Genomic DNA, 14,310 nt, shown 5'->3' with positions numbered 1-14,310 from the left:
CAATTCTTAGAATCCGACATTAACGTCCAGCTTCAATCCTGATTAATTTACATGAGCATCAAATACTCTGGAATTAAAAATAATACACACGCACACACACATATTATAAGTCCACTGCAACAGGGACGAACCTGCAGTGTGTTCAAAGCATGGTACTCTTTATGAATTTTTAATGAACCTGAAGAGAAATCAATAGTTCTTACCCGTGTCCTGTCGTTTATTTGTGATATGGAACGGACAAACATATTCACTGAGACTATCACTGGGTTCCCAGTCACATGGTACGGTAGGCCGAAGAAATTCACATCTGGAAATAGACAGAATTAAATATTTTCTTTATTTTTTGTATATTAGGTTAATAGTAATAATTTATGTGTAATTATATATGTGTGTGCGTGTGTGCGCCTGGGTCCATGAACAATTTCAAATCTTAGGCCTACATCAAAATTAAAATTTCAATAAAATAATTTAATATCGGAGTGACAAGATTATGGATGTTTTCGTAATAACTACACACACGAACACACACAGAGAGAGACAGAAAAAGAAGAGAGAGAGAAAGACAGAGAGTGATAACGGCATGAGTGAAGTTTGTAAATATTCTTGGGGATTCAAAATTTTAAAATTGTGCCCGTTATTAGCACCATGTCAAAGAAAGAAAGGAAGAAGGGAAAATAAGCAAAAGACAGAAGAACGAAGAAAGAAGTCATTCATAGGTACAGTGAGAAGGGAAAACAAAAGAGAATAGGTAGATTGGGATAACAAGTTTTTAAAAAAAAACACACAGACACTCACTGGTTAGCACGGCGCGCTACGAGTTTGGGGATAGGAGGGAGGATGTTTGTATGGAGCGAATGCAAGAGGTGGCCGAACGCTTAGGCAAAGTATTCTAGATGAGGAATGCTTCGTTAAAACTTTTAAAACTGTGGCGATATCATCCCACTGCCTGCCCGCGCATCCGCACTCCGCGCACTGATCTATTACAAAAAAAAATGTGTGCGCCATGAAATAGTCTAAGAAATGTACATCGAAAAGAAATTACATCCTTAAAATTATGATTAATAATATCGAGGTCCACTAACATTAAAATTAAACTCCGTGTATGGCAACTACATTTTGCGAGTGCAGCTTTTCAAATCGACTTTTCATTGAGTGACGCATTCTCGGTCAATTGTCGCTCCATACCTATCCCTCAGGCAGTGGCGTAAATAACACCCCCGCAACCCCCACGGTGCGGGGGGGGGGGGGGCGCACGAGCTTCGGGACCCAGTAAGAATGACAAACTAAGAAAGACCGATAGTTCACAAAAGGATTACTTTCGGAGTTAAAATATTAAGTATATTTTCAACCGACCATATTATATTTTATGCCCCTACAACTGCTAAGAGAAAATGATACTCACAAGTAAAAAGTGGATTACCAGATTAGAAAAAGAAACTTCATTAGCTGAATGGTTTACGTAGCCGAAGGGTAGACGACAGGCAAGAAAACTCACTGGCAAGCAACGCTGAGTTTCAACCTACTTGCAATTTTCACCAAACGGAAAAGAAAAGTTTAAAAAAATCTTCCTTGACGAAATGACAAAAGATATTGACTTTGTTGATTTTCCAAGCTACAATTCATCAAAAATTACTTGAGAAGCACAATGTCAGGAATGAGAGCGACCGGGCTCGAAAACTAGACTTTACCGAACTAGCACACAAGAATTTGCTCCCATGAAAAAATGCAGAGGACTGGTAATGATCATTTGACAATATCCTAATTTTTGTAGTAACAGTCTATTTTCATATTATAATACATATTTTTTTACAGTTTCTCTGTTGTCGTAAACTTTCGTATCAGTTTTTACATTGATTCAAATTACATGTATGCATTTTCATATTTGTATATACCTAATATAAATGTAGGCGTGAATTAATATTTTAGAAAAGAAATATATTTGTATATTTTTAAACGAGTAGCGGCGTACAACTGAAAGTTGCGGGGTGGGGGGCGCAGAGCATGTTAGTTACTCTACTGCTCTCAGGATTGCCGTCTGCTACTATTTCATTCGCGTAAAGGGTGTCTCAAAGAGACGGGACATTTTGAAACTGGGGTGTAGAGAATACTTGCAAGAGATTTAATCATGGAAATGTATAGTGCATAGAATGTCATTACATAATTACATACAGCTGAAGAGATGGGTCAATTGTGAATACCAATAATTCAATCGAAGAAGAAATAAGAGAAAGAATTATAGCAGGAAACAAAGCTTTTTATGCAAATAAAAAATTATTACAAAATAATCTACTCTAAAAAAAATCAAAACTTAAATTATATTGGACAATCATTAGACCAGTGACAACATATGCCTGTGAAACATGGGTCCTGAAAGATAGCTTAATACAAAAATTACTAATATTTGAAAGGAGAATATTAAAAATAATATTTGGCCCCTCCAAATTGAGCGATGACTCTTGGAGAATAAAAACAAATGACGAGTTAGACCAGTTGATTAAGCATAAGAATATAATTCGATTCATAAAAGCCCAAAGATTAAGCTGGTCAGGTCATATCGAACGATTGTCCAATGAGAGGACAGTCAAAAAGATAAATAAATGGAAACCATTTGTTAAGAGGCCAGTAGGTAGACCTAAAGTTAGATGGGAAGATGATGTTAGAAACGATATTAGAATAATGAAGATCTGAAATTGGAAGAAGGATGCCCAGGATAGAGTTAAATGGAAGAAAACTGTTGAGCAGGCCAAAACTCATAAAGAGTTGTAGCGCCAAATAAGAAGAAGAAGAGATGGGTAGGATTGACTTGATGATGCGTCCAATAGATGACGATTTCTCTAAGCTATCATTCTTGCAGTAATCGAAGGACAGCTTACATTGCTCGACCTAATATATCCATAGGAATCTGGGCGAGTTCTTCAGAGATTTTTCAACTCGACCTGCTACAATGAATCTCTCAGATTCCTGTGGATATGTTACGTCGAGCTATGCAGGCTGTCCCTCGATGATTGCAGCAATGAAAGCTACTGCATGTCATCATGAAGTCATAATCCTACCCATCTATTCAGATGGTATATGCGTTATTGTATATTCGAAGGGTCCCCAATATTTTACGTGGGGAAGGACCAAAGCCACACACCATATCGCACACACAAATAAACACACACTCTCTCTCCGCTCTCCTTCTCTCTCTCTCTCTCTCTCTCTTTCTCGCTCTGTCAATTTCTATCACTTTGTCTCTTTTGACTCGCTCTTTATTCTATTCTATCTTTCTCTCTGTATTTTTCTTTCTTTCTTTCAATATTATCTTCCTCTTTCTCGTTCTGTTTCTGTTCTAAATGTTCCTTCTATCTCTCTTCCTCTTGGCTTCTCTGCCTTCCCTCTCTAACCCTCTGGTGTTACTCCAATTTTGACCGGACCAATTGTACCCTTGAAAAAGTCCCCTAAAAAAGGACGCTGGTAGCAAAGCCGCTGCAGCAGCATGAAAGCTCCACTGTCTGATATCAATGACAGCTGTTAGCTTCGGAGCCGCACGGCGAAAAAAAAACAAAAAAAAAACCTCTCCCCATCCTCTGGTGGGTGGGAACATCGGGCCACGAAGAAAAGCTGTGTGAGAGAGCTCTGTATGAGCTTTAAAAGCTCTCAAAAAACATCAAGGGAAAGAAGGAAGGGCCAATGCACAGTGCGCTCTTGTCGTAATGTTCTTTTAACTGCTGTAAATGAGCGGGAATTCTGGGGAGGATTACGCGCGGGGGCTTTTGGGAAAATATTAAAAAAGGGGCCGAACAATGACAAATTTAGGTCATCTGTTCCCTGGTGTTTCTCACGTTACTTAATATGGGCGGGTTTTAAAGGAAGAAACATGGGATTATTTTCGTAATATCGTTCTTTCTTCTGTTGGAATTTTCTGAGAGGCTGTGCGGTATGCAAGTGACCATTAGCACGTGGTCACGTGGTATTATTCTATTTTCCCTTTGATGTAAAGAGGCAGGAATGTTATCGGAACAGGGCGTGAGAGTTCCGGACTTGTAATTGTCTCGTTCTCGGTCTCGTATCGATATGTCGTCCTCGTCTTGGTCTAGAACGGCTTATCTCGGTTTCACAGATCGCCAAACTCCTAGAGCCATGGAGCTACTTCCTGAAGGCGAGCTACCAAGCTTGCATTCAATTTATATCATGATAATTTATTGGCTCATAAAAACCTTAAGATATAATGGAATTGGTTCATTTGATTCATTTTACTTCGCAATTCTTCCACTTTTAGCTAATCGCGAAGATGATGAGTGATGATTAGATGAAACTGATGAAGGGACAATCACAAAAAATACATATGACCTGGCCGAGATTCGAACCTCGGGACCTCTGGCAGAAAGAGACAATATAAGATGCCAATTTAAACTTCTATTTACAATATATTTACATTTAAATATCTACAAATTTTAATATCCACATTTACTAGTTTCTGAAATATCGAAAAATCAGTTTAAATGTATAGTTATTATCATGGCCACAAAGTTACAAAGAAAACAGGAATGAAGTTCAGTTCGTATTTGAAGGAAATAACCAAAGTAAAAATGCATTAGATCAAAAGAACTGAGTACAAATGTAGGAACTAGGTAATAATATAACATTTAATCCAAATAATAAATATTTCCACAGTTTTCCAAATTCCAAAAAATGTGAGTTCACGGAAAGCAAATTTCATAACTAAAACTTTCCCCTAATTTTAAGAACTTGCTTGAACCAGGTAGGTAAATGTATTTATATATATATTTCAGTACACTAACTGTACGGAATGTTCAAATATAATATAAAATAGTTATCTTGTATATTCGCCTGGAGGCGATCGGTGACGTATTTTTTAATGGCTTCTAAGCCCAGCACTGGACAGGGAAGTCTTCATTTTACCACGGAAGTAAAACCTTACAGCAATGCCAATTCGCTAAACAGCATTGGATTTCTCCCAGGAAAGGGACATTTTTAAACGAAACTACAATTACAGGAATGGGAAAAGGATGGCAAAGTAACAGGGAACTTTTTTCCTCTGTCCCATTGAACACATGTTAAAGTGAGAGCGCTGACCTAGTGATGTGCCGTAGACTATAAGTTTACGTCTACATGCGTTGTCTACACGTAATCTACGCGTAGATTACATTGGGTTGTAGTTTACATAGACTACGTAGACAATCTAAAGTGCATTAAAATTAATTTTCAAGGGTTTCAGGAAAGTAAAGTGACATTTTCAACTATATTGGTTCCTAACGAAATGAATAGAATCCTATTTACAACAAATTTATCTTCACTTCTCTTATCAACTATGGAAGAAGATAAATAGTATGCAAAAAACAACAACAGATGGCAGTCGTGAGGCAAAAGTGGTCTTCTCCCCATAAAACACTCGAATATTTCCTATATTATGTTTCTTCCTAGGAGAGAAATTGTTCGAATTTGGACGAAAGAGGATGAAAAGTTCTCCTCAGACATCAGCAACTGATACGCAGTATAATTTTCTTCTAATTCCACGGCGCCCTTTTCTAACTTATCACCTTTCGCCATGTTGTTTACATAGATTACGTAATCTACGTGTATAAAATAGTCTACGTGTAGAATGTAGACTATCGTTGTTTACGCGTAGACGCACATCACTGCCTCCAACCAACCACGCTTTACAACGGTGACCACTCGGCTGCTTTATTTATGACTGGGGGAGAGTGGCTGACCGCGTTGAAGGAAGGAAATTGCGTTCTTTACTGGACAGATTTTATTTCGTGTATTGAGGGAGTGACATCAGTGGCGTACCAAAGGGAGGGGGTTGCCATATTATGGAAAATGTTGTGAAAAAAAATAAAAAGTGGCCAATTTATCACAATCAAAGATCTGCGATAGTAATAATAACAATAATTTGAATTATTATTCCCATGCATCGCAGAGAAAAGCACAGCATTCCAAACACCCGCGTCTTTAGGAGTGAATGCCTTGAAAATAAACAACAATTCCTGAAAGTAGAATGTGAGGACAACTATGATTTGCAAGTTGTTTTGTATCTCAGCTGCAACAATGTTCAACGAACATGTATTTGTTTCCTGTGAACAATGAGCATGAACTAAAGAAAGACCTTGGTTCCTTGTAAGCGGCTAATGTAGACAAAGGCTAGACCGACAAGAATACACAGTCACAAAACCAACTTCTCATTGTTTACCGCGGTACTAACTATTATGAAATGTTTTGTTGGTGTAATAAGAACAGCGAGACAATCCAGATATGAATTATCGTGCATGTGCATGATAGATTTTGAGAGCGGTTACTCATAAATATTTAGTGTCGTTTGGGAACTGTCGAAATGTCTAAACAATCTAAGCGATCGCAAAGTTCAATTTTGATTCTTTTTTTTTTATCTATTTATTTTTATTGCAAGAAGTCGCTCCACTCCACATCACTAAATAATGTTGAAGAAGTGCGATAAATGTTTTGCAATGATTTTAAGCTTACTTTTGAAAGTAAAGTAGACTCAGTGGAATTTAGCAACTAAGTACAGTAAAAAACTGCATATCCCGGAACCTCTATAAGAAGGAAACCTGTATTTTATATATATATATATATATATATATATATAAAATTAAAAAATAAAAAAGGCCCCAGAACGGACCTATTTTATACCTGAAAATGATCTGCTTAAGGCGGACCTCCTTAACGCGGAAACGGGACACCATTTATAGACCAACGAGATGTTTTTATTCTCATTAAGACGGAAATTTCTTTCTATGTTTATTTCGCTCGCAAGAAAACACTCGCTTATCGGTAACATTGTCGATATGAAAGAATGCGCTACAATACTCATAGCTGTTACGATTCCGTTTCTTTCTTTCATCTCTTACCCTCTTTCTCTACTTTTCTTTGTCTATTTCTCCTCTGTTCTTTCGTCATCTTTCTATTTTTCTTGTTATCTCTCTTTGTTTCTATCTTTTTTCTTCACTTTTATCTCAATCTTTCTTCACCTCTCTTATTCCATCTTTCAATCTCTCTTTCCCTCTAGGCACATCGCGCTACGACGCCAGGGGTCCCGTGTTCGAATCCTGGATGTTTGTGAGTGTCCATTTTACTTCGCTTTTTGTGCCACTTTTGGCTAATTTGCGAAGATGTGGATGAGTGATGATATGATGAAATTGATGAATGTATCGCATTTTTATTCATGTACGTACATACATTAGTACTCTACAATATAAGTAATGCGAAATGTAAATGTGTCTTTCCATTATTTCCTGCAGCGCTCTATACTGTATTTAAAGTCAACCCTATATAAGAAGGAAAACTGTTAAGACGGAAAATTTTGCTCGGAACCATCATGTTCCGGGATAGACAGGTTTTACTGTAATATTAACGGTAAAACTTCGACACGGTCCCAACACCTCTCACTCGTTTCTTTCGTCATTTTTAACATTCGTACTTACCTATTCTGCATTACGAAAGATTCTAGAAGGTGGTATTTTGGTTTTTTTCACGAGCATAATTTGAATTTGTGACATGAGGAGTAATTATTGTTGTTCCTTAATTCGCTTCCGTAAGACACAATATGGCGAGACAGCTTGACTAGCGTGGTACATCATCATTGGGTATGCAGTGTTTCCAACCTTGTCAACCGAAAAATCCCCAAGAACTATTCACGGATAACCCCAATTCATGAATAGCCCCACGAACCATGCAGGGATAGCCCTAGAAACCGAAAAATCCCCACGAACCATGCACGCTTAGCCCCACAAACCATTCACGGATAGCCCGAATTCATGAATAGCCCCACAAACCATGCACGGCAAGGTTAGGTTAGGTTCGGTTACGTTAGGCAAACATAGTTAAATTGGTCATCTTCTTGCAAAAAACGGCGTGGTTGGAAACACTGACAGGGAATTACGTCATCAAACATTCGTTACATTTGGTTCACGTAGTGCAAGGAAATGAAAGGAACGAGAATTGTGCGTCGGAGAGATATTTCTGTTAAAAAAAAACATGATTTCCCGGTGAAATAGATTCCACGATGAAAGAAAATACCTACACGAACTTATAAATGCTACAGAAACTCATTTCCTTAAGTAGTTTCTTGTGTAGAAATCCGTTGGGACCGTATCGAAGTTTTACCTTATTAACTAATTAAAGTGTAATAAAACACTAGTAATGTGAATTTGGAGAAAGTTTTAGAAATACCCCCCCCCCCCCCCCGATGAAATCTTGCGTACGCTACTGAGTGACATATACGTTTTGAATGATCTGTGCTGCGTAGTGTAGCGAACGAACTATTGACGAAACAATTTACTAGGCTTTTCTATGAAGATAAGCTTCAAATCGTGAAGAGCAAGATGTATTTAATTTAGTTTATGTAGCGTCGCTTTTCTGCCACTTTACTAATCGCGACGATAAGGATGACTGACGATACGATGAAATTGACGAAGGGACCTTCGCAATGATTAACCATGCCCAGACCTGGATTTGAACCCGCGACCCTGGCGTCGTAGTATGCTGTACTAATAACCATTTTACCACAGAGGTCTGTAAGAGAAGAATGGAATTCCTGTTCAAGTGAAATATTGAAGGTAAGAAGTTTGTTATGTATTTTATTCTCGCACGTAGGACTACATAAATATTTCACAACATTGGCCTCTGTATTTTATAAATAACCATGAAATACTTGAAATCCTTTCCTTACTGTTTCTATATTAATGAAACAGACATTTTTATAATTATTTGTAAATTGTAAGGTACGTGTTTTTAATCACATCTGATCACTTCAAAATCCAAGAAATTCAACGAAAAATACTCTCCTATTTGAACATTATGATATGAACCCAGCATACGCTACTGATATACTAGTATATACACCAGTGGCGTAGCGTTATAGTACGCCCATACGCCCGGCGTTCCCTGATTTAAAATTTCAAAAATACGTAAATGCTGTAAATATAAAGTAAATCTTGACTAATTTCATATATGTTTGACCTTCATGGCATTATAATAGCTATTTTTCGCGATCCGCTTGCAACGCTCCACTAACAACACTCGTTCCAGCATTATTTTTTCAATGCCTTTCCTGCCTGGACGCCGGGCAGGTTCTGCGTAAAAAACTCTATATTCCTTATTGTCTTTCTGGAGGGAAAGCTTGGACAGGCTTGGATCTCTACACCACGCGCGCAAATGCTCTTACCTCTACGCCAGCGTATGGAGCAGAGGGCTACGTGATTGTTTCATGTGACCCTTCTTGCCTTCTGAAGCAGACGACAGCGGTAGAATTCCTACCCGGTTCTTCGCGCTCGTGCCACTCGTGCTATGTGATGCTACAATACGCAATATTGACTGACGTAACTTTACCAAACTCAAATATACCATTTCTTAATAACCATTGCATTGTATAATTTATCGCACGAATAGCGATGTGTATTAAAAACTAATAGATCAACACAGTTTTTGTCAAATAAGTTGGTGAAGTCCTCGTGGTAGAAGTTCAGCCTGTGCCTGCTCTACCACTTAACACGCAAAACTATCCATTTTTTTTTATTATTATTATTTCGTTAGTATCAAACTGCTTCATATTGTGTCAATGGAAATGTTTAGCATTCATTTGAAAACTCTTAACATCGAATGGTCTGTGGACAAAATTATTTTAAATGTTTATCACCATTCCAGGATGCAATAAACAGTGGTCTGAATTACTAATCGGCACTGTTACGTCAGTAGAGTGTACGATAGTTGGATCATCCATGCACAGCGCGCCAAGACGACAGAGGTCCCTGGTTCGAATCCCGGCGTTAGCACAGGTGTTCTTTATGAGTGTCCCTTCATCAACTTCATAAGTATCATCACTCATATTCATATTCGCGATTAACCAAAAATGGTAGATAAGCGAAGTAAAATAAACCAAATCAATCAGTAGTTGGATCACCCACAACAATGACGTCTACTGTTGTGCAGAGGCGCTTGTGATTCAGGTAGGTTTTCTAATGACTTGCGTCATACCAAAAAATAAAAACACCAGAGTTCAAAACATTTGTGACATAGTGAGGCATCTCATTTTCTAGCTGAAACATGCGTAGATGACGTTTAATTGAAAACCCAGCTGACTTCAGGCAAATAAACCATACCTATGGCGACTAATTCCATAAGTAAATTATTAAGCAAAAAAGGGCCGACCCTTCCTTCGGACTTGGCGTTCCCCTAAATGCCCATGCTACGCCACTGATATACACATGAACTTATCTGCCTATAACCGGATTATGACTTAATACTGAACTACAACCAGATTTCTTTAGTTACCAACAGATAACTCTGTTATCGTGCTGTTGGCCGTTGGCACGTGGAAATGTCATAACCCTGATAATCTTGTCCAAGAAACATAAAAACAGTCAATAATTATCTTGCTTTTAAACCAACAACAACTTCTTTTAATGCAGGGAATGAGTTCTGAGAAAATGTGATTATCAATTGTGAAATTTAAAACAATACAGACGAGTAAAGAAAGTGTTGGGGAAATCGCATCGTTCAGCACATCAGCCCATAGGAACGTTCACACTAGTGCCTTTTTACACGCCCTGTGAACTTCTTAGAGAGTTACCTGTAACTTTTCACGTTTACCACATTATCAAGCATGGCACATCTCACAGTGTAACGTGCAAAACGGTGTTTGAATTATTGTGGCACTTACAGCGTTTACCAATTTCAGTCTTCAATTATTAGTTTAATCATGGGATCTCTCATTGTCACTGATCATGCACAGAAGTATGGACTTTTTAACTGCAAGGAACTACTTTAGCTTATAGATGTACCCTTGCAATTATACAAGTTGTATTTCTAAATGATTGACAGATTCTAGCACATAAACGTGATTGACGGTTTAAGACAGTTCAAAAACGTTGAAATAAAATCGGGATAATTCATGTCAATGTATATTAACAAATTTTATAGAAGATATATTGTAATAAATTACAGTAAAACTTCGATAAGCCGGACTTCGCTTAATCCGGACAGGCAAGAGAAAGAAAAAAGAGAAAGAAAGAACTTCCCAAAGAAAAGGGAGTCAACCACTGATGAAATTTTGTTTCCCGCAGACTTTGAACTGTACTGTATAGTGTATTTAGGCCTATGCCCTTTAAATACACTATAATAAACTTGTTTTGTTGCTATAAACGGAGTTTTAATGCACTTCCTACTGTTCTTTTAGGTGATTTCAGTTAATCCAGACTTTCGTTAAACCGGTCAACTTGTTCCCCATTAGTCCGGATTAACGAGGTTTTACTGTATTTGTTCAACAAGAAACTTTAGGTTAGATGAGCGTTAAAACTTGTCGATCTAAATTTGGTCACGTTTTCGGTGTAACAAGTTCGATAGATATTTTTGTGTATAAGTTTGGGTTATCTTAGAATGTAAATACACGTGATTTGTTATTTAGTGTTTCTATATTAGGTGTAAATGTTTAATGTAAATGTTGTAAGGTACCTAGAAGTGCAAGGCAATAGTTTAGTTTATTGGCTAGTAACATTATACAAGTTTCCAAAACAAAAAAAAATATCCCCAAAAATGAACTCACAAATACGCCACTGAGGGGGCACCCCCCTCCCCGCGGAATGCTTAATTCTCACAGTGAGTTTAGGATACTAATCAAATAAAGTTGTAAAAATTACAAAATCTGAGATATTGATAGTTTCCTAGTTTAGTAGAGGAAACATTGTGTCTACGATAACTGCTTTAATTTAAAGTTCTGGATCCGTACTTTTGCAAACATTAGATAACTTGGAAGATTCTTCTAGGCGAAATTAGTCAACACTTTTCAAGACGGTGGACATGGACTCTACAAACGGAAAATAACTTTTGGAAATACACATGTTTCAGAGTGATCTCCGGTAAAGATATTTTTTTTCACCTGTAATACAGTTATAAGATTATGAATCAAGATTATTTGTAGTATTAATATAAAATTTAGTACAAATACCTGTTACGTTCGTTCCTGCCGGCCTGAGCCTCTTGTCGTACTTTGAAGGATCTAATAAGTTAGACAACCAATCAGTATTCTCTGCTTGAGACCTGCAAAATAGACACTGCATTAGATCTTTGGACTTCTCGAAATCTCTATTATGACCTGCAACCCAAAGGACAATAAACCTCCTTCTCTCAACTCTTCTTACTGGAAGTTGACCTAATTTGTAAAATGCAACTAAATATATTTCTGAAAATAAATTCGTGGAACAATAGTGTGAACTGATATATTAATATATCTAGGCAGTGACGGCGATTAGGGAGGGCGAGGGGGCAGTTGCCCCCCCCCCCCACTTTATGAAACTTTTGCTCCCGCACTATGCTAAACCTTATATGCCAAGGGAAAGTCCCCTAGATTTGAAATCCAATCGCCGCCACTGTAGGATAATTTAATTCTTATTTCATAATTTGAGGCATTTTAAAGGCTTACTTTTTAGTTACAATACATATCCGAGTAAAATTAGACGCAAAAATTCGGTTGCTTTGAAGAAGTATGATAGAGGGCAGTGTGAACAGGTGGAAAAATCCCGGTTCTCCCCCACCGGGGATCGACGCCCTAACGCTTTTTTTTTTTTTTTAAGGAATACCCCTATGCGATAGTATCCATCATTATTCATCATTTTCTCAACTTTCACGCATAGCAATTTTTATCGTTTTTTCTCCTTACGGACAAACAAAAACATCTGTATCCTCACCGGGATTCGAATCCGGGACCCCTGGCTTCGTAGCGCGATGCGCTGAACACTTAGCCACTGAGGTCAACGAACGAATCAGCTACCTTGGCTCAGTGGCACAATCGATGTTCATCATGTTTCTTAAAAATTCAACCCACTATTTGAAGTCTTGTAATTCTTTCTTTCAAATATTTTCACTTCAACAAAGGGCCTCCCCGATGGCGCAGTGGTAGCGTCGTTGCCTTGTAATCTAGGGCTCCCGGGTTCGATACCAAAGGGGGCACATGGTGGTTCGGATCTCACTATAAACTGTAGGTCCAGTCCCGATTAGCCTTACTGTGCACAAAGTGGACTTAAAACACCAAACCAATCACTTCAACAAACGTAAATTGATCTTCTGATGTAGCTAGTTTGTTCGTTAGGATACTCTTTCCGTCTATTTAACATGAAAAAAACTATAGGTTGCAGACACTTTCCGTTAGCAGCAAAACGTAATTTTATTTTCTAACTTACGACATTTCCTGACTGAAAATCAATCCACTAATGTATTTATTATGTAGTGGATCTAATAATATAACATTTCCTTTGTTAATGCTCAGCATTGCCAAATTTAACACACCAATCTGGAGATTTTTAAATAAGAATTGACAAAGAAAAACAGTAAAATATATATTTATTAACTAACTAACTCTCTAGACTTCTTAAACCCGAAGGTTTATGGCTGCAGCAACACAAGCCTTCCAACTATCCATCTCCTGGGCAAGATCAATCCAATCTTTTCCATCCTTACCGATTTCCTTTAGGTCCATCTCAACGTTATCCCTCCATCTTTGTCTCGGCCTTCCTACAGGTCTCTTACCATCAGGTTTCCCAACAAGAATCCTGTAAACTCTTCTTTCCTCTCCCATTCGTGCCACCTAAGTCTTCTTGATTTAATGATTCTTATAATAAATGGACATTATTTCTTATCTATATTTAAAAAATCAAAAGTCGAAGTATATTTTAAATTTTGTAGAAAATATTAATTTTTAATTATTCACTGTGCTGTTTATGAACAACATTTCACATGGGAAATTAAATATTCCTTGTATTATAAAAGTCATGGGTGAAAGCAAATGCACATGGGTTAAGGAGTAGGGTAGAAAGTGGATTATTTTAATAATTTAATGAAAAGAATTAAAGCTTGTAATATCTAAATATTGATATTGACGGTTGTGGCTTGCAATTTTAATATGCACATTCCTGGTAAGTTGATGTGCTTGTTTGTTAGTGCAGTTTATAGAATATTTTCCTGTAACATAACGGTTTCAATGCCAACACGAAATATTGCACATGTTACTGTAATGAGAAAAGTACGATAAGAACTAACTATACTGTCATCTATGCACGGAAAATGAAATGCATCTAATCACTTTATGTACTGCAAACTCTTCCATTGATGCATTGAAGGGTGTTTCTGATCCTTGTGAATCGTCAGGATTGCACTTTAATGCATTTTTTAATATTATTTGTACAGGTAACGCCAAAGTGCATTATATGATGCATGTGTATATTTCTTTCCATGCCGAGATGTATTGATGTGGTTTTGATGCACATTCCTGCACTGATGCACTGAAACATTTGGTAT

General features: G+C 37.4%; 1 protein-coding gene across 1 annotated transcript in view; it reads right to left on the bottom strand.

Annotated features, from left to right (window-relative positions):
- The window catches only part of LOC145980088 (glutamate-gated chloride channel-like), a 108,469-nt gene that overhangs the window by 86,030 nt on the left and 8,129 nt on the right, over window positions 1-14,310 (bottom strand). Inside the window, exons 2-3 of the mRNA XM_083113086.1 lie at window positions 11,966-12,057; window positions 204-307 (exon numbers count right to left, since the gene is read on the bottom strand). Coding sequence (XP_082969212.1) covers window positions 204-307; window positions 11,966-12,057 — 196 coding nt within the window. The remainder of the gene's footprint in view (window positions 1-203; window positions 308-11,965; window positions 12,058-14,310) is intronic.

This window comes from Lepisma saccharinum, chromosome 27 (assembly GCF_977018435.1).
Source record: "Lepisma saccharinum chromosome 27, izLepSacc3.1, whole genome shotgun sequence".
In the NCBI taxonomy this organism is placed as follows: Eukaryota; Metazoa; Arthropoda; class Insecta; order Zygentoma; family Lepismatidae; genus Lepisma; species Lepisma saccharinum.
Note: the sequence above shows the minus strand (reverse complement) of the source record. Positions and strands in the feature narration are given on the sequence as shown.